This window comes from Ranitomeya imitator, chromosome 3, assembly GCF_032444005.1.
Source record: "Ranitomeya imitator isolate aRanImi1 chromosome 3, aRanImi1.pri, whole genome shotgun sequence".
NCBI lineage: Eukaryota > Metazoa > Chordata > Amphibia > Anura > Dendrobatidae > Ranitomeya > Ranitomeya imitator.
This window is the reverse complement of record NC_091284.1, coordinates 470,108,513-470,114,512: the sequence shown is the minus strand read 5'-3', so window position 1 is coordinate 470,114,512 and position 6,000 is coordinate 470,108,513. Positions and strand designations below refer to the sequence as shown.

Sequence of the window (6,000 nt, the reverse complement as noted above, 5' to 3'; positions counted from 1 at the left end):
GTTCATCTGAAAAAGACATTTTCGGGTGGAAAAATAAAGAACTAAAAAAAACAGCCTTATAGAAATACATGAAGCCACCATGCTCCAGTTGGGAGACTCGCTGTCAGTCTGTGCATAGGGTCTGTATGTATGAACCCCAGTAGTAAGCCATGGGCATCTTTCACCATCAGCAAATACTTTTGTAGAAACTTCATACTCCCTACCCACTCCACGTATGCCTTCCTTCCTTTACCCTACACCGCACCTCTCCTCATCCTAAATAAAAAAAATTAATAAAAAAAATAAAAAGGGGGGGGGGGGGGGAGGGGGATACATATGGCAGACAGACACTCCTGATTCATTGCAGCACGCCAGAAACTTTACCGGTGTAAGATTTCTGGTGCAAGTAACGTCCCAGCTGATCATAAAGTATATAAGCCGTGGCATCACGCCCCCAACTGGCATGAAAACGTCAAAAGCATCAAAATGTTTGGGTGACTCCAAGTTGCATAACAAATTATAGACTTTGTAAAGCAAATTACGGCAGAATTATCGCTTTGAAAGATAAGGGCCAGAGTCTTAATGAGACGGGAGTATTGTAATCAAGCCTTTTGCATAAATCTCCAGTGTAAAAGTAATACAGCCACACAGACAACAAAGAATTATTGGAAAAAAAATTATATTTTGGAAGAATGCACTACAGTAGGTGACAGAATTCCAAAATCAAATTACATGAAAATATACATCGCAATTTTCTTTGTACAATGGGTGAGGAGGAAAAACTGCTGAAAAGGAGAAAAAGATGATAGGAGGGCTAAGAAAGACACATTGAGAGAAAGGAAAAAGAAAATAATGCAACATTATGTCAAACCCTGAAGATTATTTAAGAAAACTGACACGTATGCATGCTTTCCTTCTTTCAAGTTCAAGACCAGGCAATTAAGGAAAAGTATTGTACAAGAAATGGAAATTACTAATTCACTGGTTGCTTCATTAAAAAAAAAAGCAGCAGGGCTTTAAGAGCAAAGTTTTAGTACAGCCAGGATGAGCAGCACGTGTTTAGGTCAACTCAGTAGAACCAGAGGGTACATAACATCTGCTGGACATAAGGCACTTCAGAAGTTTAATTACCTTACTCCCTTAGGGGTTAAATATGGATGATCACAAAAAAGGTAACCAAACTCCTGCAGTGACCGAATATTCTGAAAAAAACAAATAAAAAAAAAACAACTTTGTAAGCAGGTGAAGCCAAAAGACAATAGGGTGGGAACATTTGGAGGAGGGGGCATTATAAAATCCTGCTGCATGGGAAGTTAAAATCAACACAGTTTTACCCACAATACCACTAAAGTACTTTTCTGCATAGAATGGACTGGTTCAGTTTGGAGAGCATGTGTAGGACTTCATTAGCGCTCTCCAGGACAGAAGGACAACCCTGCACGTCATGAAAACTGTGCGACTCCCTATAACAACCTAGAAGGAGCAAGAGAGGGAAAAAAAATAATAATCTGGAAGAATGGGCTGAACAGAAGACTGGCAAACCCCAAGTACAAACACTCTTCCTTGCTCGGTTTCCATTCTCAGACTTTACATAATTGTTTTCCTAACAAGAAAGCATTATTTGGTACAATGTGTATTTATGGATGTACATGAACATTATATATATTATCCGGATCATGTTGTGCTATGTACAGGTCTGTACAATTCTTCCTGAAGTTTAAAGCAGTTCTTTAGATTTTTGAAATGCGAAAATCACCTTCAAGTTGGCACTTTTTAGGCTCTTGTCAGCATTGATAACTGGCATGTCTTATTGCAACCCCGGTGCCAGCCAGTGTTTGCCAACTAATTTCAACAAAAAGTCCAGCAAAAGGTGGGTAGAGTGCAGGAAATACAGTGCCTTGTTTCTCAAATGGAGACCTGTATGGGAAGAGACAAGACATTAGAATATATACCATATATTATTCCAGTTGCTGTTCTTACCACAGCGACGTATAATGTAGTAAAATAGATTGTATTTATTTAGCACCATTAATTCCATGGTGCCATACATGAGAAGGGTTACGTACAGGTTTATAGATATCGTTTACAGTAAACAAATTTACAATGAGACTGGTAGAGGGGAGAGGACCCTGTCTTTGTGGACTTACATTCTACGGGATAATGGGGACGAGAGAAGGGGGTGCAGCATTATATTTATTTTTATTGACAAGTCATACAGAATGCATTAGAGAGATAGATATCTATCTATCTGCTAATACTAGATCCACCAAGATTAAAAGTAGTGATCATGTGGCAGAAATTTATCATGACCGCTCATCACTAGTCTCAAAGAAACACTATTTATGATCTCCCAAAACACCAACAGATTATAAATGTGTCTGAAAGGAAAAATGTAAAAGGGAAAATTTACCCTGAAATTGTGAAGCTACTAGCTGCTGCATAAATGTCACTCGAAAGCAGTCTCTTGGCTTTTTCTTACACAGCGGGCAACTTTCCTCTTAAATTCACCATTTCGATCTTCCCTCCACTCTTTCTATGAAGAGGTGAAAAAATAAAATAAATTAAGACAGCAAATACGGTAATTTGATCAAATACAATGCAATCTAACAAGAACGTTGTAGAATGTTGCTAGAAATACCCTTGTTGATGAGAGGTGCATCGGGGCCACTGCTAGAAATGAAGTCATCTCTGTGGAGACCAGGGTCTTATCTAAAACATTTCATTTTGTAATCTAAGCTAGATTGGCCTCAAATTAGTTCACATATCCAAGATTGCTGGAGATTGGGCCTCACTCAAGACACGTGTTGTGTTTTTCACGGATAGAACACATACCCATAATAACGTTAGAAAGGTACAGGAATTGCCTAGTGGAATCAACCACAATTCTTTGCAAATCTTTGCTTCCCTGACAGTGCGCAGTGAAGCCTGGTATACACTCCCCAGCTTCAGCGGCACACTGAGCATGCCCATTAAGGACACAAGCAGCCACAACATTTGCAGAACTGATGACAACAAGTCCCTGGACATGCACTGATGTAGTTGAGGTGCATACACCCGGCTTTGCTGCATATTGCCAGAGGCAGAAATTTGCAAAGAGCAGACGTGATCAGGACACATACCCATGTGAGGAGGGGACGGGGGGGATGACAACATGATTAGTGCGATGATTACTCCAAGGAAAACACTCCCCCAACTAGTCACCTGCTAATTTGCATATTGCACCCACATTTTTTAGCCATATGTAAAAATGAATGAACCACTAAAAATGCGCTTATTAGGAATAGTTTAAAAGGGATTATTAAATACAATCATGGCCAAAAAAGTGTTGGCACCATTGAAATTGTTCTAGAAAATTATGCATTTCTTCCAATCACACGTTTTGTTATACCCCATCTCCTATGCGTATATTGGAAAGCAAAAAAAAAAAAAAGGGGGGGGGGGGTGGGCAAGTTTGACAATTTCATAACCCATGTATGCATGCGTTTATGCAGGTGTCCATACATATCTGTATATCAGTGTAAGCATGCGTTTATGCAGGTGTCCATACATATCTGTATATCAGTGTATGCATGTGTGAACATATTTGTTTTTGATTTACGCACGATACTGTAATTGTAAAAAAATATAGTTCCACCAAGGACAGGAAACCTACGGATAAAAAGGCGGTACCACTCTCCTGCATCAGTTTGTTTACATAGATAACGATGGGAGACTACTAAGACATTTGTAAAATTTTTAACTGTTTAGTATAACAAGATACCGCGTGACTTTAAACTATAAATGGACTATGGCACCATTTCAATGTGTACACCCATAAGTGAAGGGAGGGAATGTACGGGTGCCGTCATGGGCTCAGAGAAATACCGTTATCGGTAAGAACTATATTTTTCTCTGATCGCCCATGACGGCACCACGGAGAGAATTGCATAGATAGTACATTCAGGGAGGGACCACCGCCTCCAGAACCCTTTTACCAAAAGTAAGGTCTGAAGAGGAGATTAGGTCCAATCTATAGTGCCTATAGAATGTGGATGGTGAGGACCAGGTAGCAGCTCTACATATCTGGTCTATGGAAGCTCCGGCCTTCTCCGCCCAGGAAGTTGCTACTGCCCTCGTTGAGTGAGCCTTAACCTCCCCGGGAACGGACATCCCACTTGCTGAATATGATAGACTGATGGCGTCTGTGATCCATCTTGCTATGGTGGCTTTAGATGCTTTTTTCCCCTTCCGGGGACCCTGGAAACACACAAACAGAGAGCAATCCTCCCTACTCTCTCTAGTGACTTCTAGGTAGTGTAAGAGACATCTTCTTACATCTAGTGTATGTAGTGTTTGTTCCTCCTTGTTCTTAGGGTTAGGGCAGAAGGAGGGGAGAGATATCTCTTGAGACCTGTGAAATTTTGAAGCCACTTTCGGGAGATATGCTGGGTCTGTTTTTAGAACAACCCTGTCCTCTAGAAATTGTGTGTGAGGAGGGTTGGCTGAAAGAGCCTGTAAGTCACTGACCCTACGGGCAGAAGTGAGGGCGACTAAGAGCTGTTTTGAGGGATAGCGTTTTTATTGTAGATTCATGTAATGGTTCGAATGGAGGACTGGTCAGTGCTTTAAGGACCAAGTTTAAGTCCCATTGAGGAACCACTTTTACTGGCAGAGGCCTTGATCTTCCTGCTGCCTTAATGAATCTAGAGACCCACCTATTTGAAGCTAGGTCGAAATTAAATAGGGCTCCTAATGCTGCCACGTGAACTTTTAGGGTACTGGTGGCTAAACCCATATCCAACCCGTTTTGTAGGAACTCTAATATGGAATTGATGGGAATCTCTTTCCCTATTTTTGCACCTGAAAAGGACAGAAACTTTTTCCATATTTTGCCGTACTGTTTTGTTGTAACCGGCTTCCTACTTTTTAACAGAGTTGAGATTAACCCCGAAGAGAACCCTCTGTTTTCTAATATTTTCCTCTCAAGAGCCAGGCTGTCAAGTGCAAGTTCTTGACTTGTGGATGACAGATTGGGCCCTGTGACAACAGATCCTGGAGGTCTGGTAATACCCAAGGGTCGGATATTGACATTTTCCTCATCCATGAGAACCAAGGTCTCTTCGGCCAGAACGGGGCAATTAAAATGACCAGCGCCCCGTCCTCCTGAATCTTCCTCAGCACTGCTGGAATCATAATGAGGGGAGGAAAGGCATAGACCAGATGGTGACCCCAAGGGATCAGGAACGCGTCCACAGCTACTGGGTTCCCCAGGGGAGATAGGGAGCAAAAGGAGGCTACTTTTTTGTTTAAATGGCTCGCGAAGAGATCTATTTTGGGAACACCCCATTTTTGTGTGATCTGGGTAAATATCTCTGTATTTAGTTCCCATTCCCCCTGTTTTAGGCTGGATCGACTGAGGAAGTCTGCCTTGTAATTGTCTACCCCCTTTATGTGTAGGCCTGTCAGGGATAGAAGGTTGTTCTCGGCTAAATGAAGGATCGAGTTGGTCACTTCCATTAGGCTTTTGGAACGGGTACCCCCCTGATGGTTTATGTAGGACACTACTACCCGATTGTCCGACATCACCCTTACGTGGTGAGATTGAAGGACTCCCAAGAATTCCTGAAGGGCAAATTTTACAGCCAGGAGTTCCTTCATATTGGAGGAATTGTTTGCAAGGGAAGGAGACCAAATGCCCTGAGCTACCAAGTCGCCCAGATGAGCTCCCCACCCTGAGGGGCTTGCGTCCGTGGTTAGGACCTTTGATATCGGGATTACCCATGGGACTCCCTGGGAAAGATTTTCCTGCAACGTCCACCAAATCAGAGTGATTGGTGCGAGGAGATAATGTTAACCGCCCGTCTAAATGCTCTCCTAGGAGGATTTGCTCTGAAAGTAGCTGCCATTGGAGATCTCTTGAGTGTAGTTGGGCCCACTGGACCGCAGGAATGCAAGAGGTCATAGAGCCTAACAGGGACATGCCCTGACGGAGAGTTATAGAGGGGAGAGATTGTACTCTTAACGCTAAGCTCATTATCTTTT

The 6,000-nt window shown here is 42.2% G+C and overlaps 1 protein-coding gene across 2 annotated transcripts in view; it reads right to left on the bottom strand.

Annotated features, from left to right (window-relative positions):
* Positions 1-641: 641 nt before the first annotated feature.
* The window catches only part of LOC138670274 (ubiquitin-conjugating enzyme E2 G1), a 94,894-nt gene continuing 89,535 nt past the window's right edge, over positions 642-6,000 (bottom strand). For both annotated transcript variants that reach the window (XM_069757468.1, XM_069757467.1), the window contains exons 5-6: positions 2,390-2,512; positions 642-1,896 (exon numbers count right to left, since the gene is read on the bottom strand). In XM_069757468.1, coding sequence (XP_069613569.1) covers positions 2,426-2,512 — 87 coding nt within the window. In that variant the 3' untranslated portion in view covers positions 642-1,896; positions 2,390-2,425. The remainder of the gene's footprint in view (positions 1,897-2,389; positions 2,513-6,000) is intronic.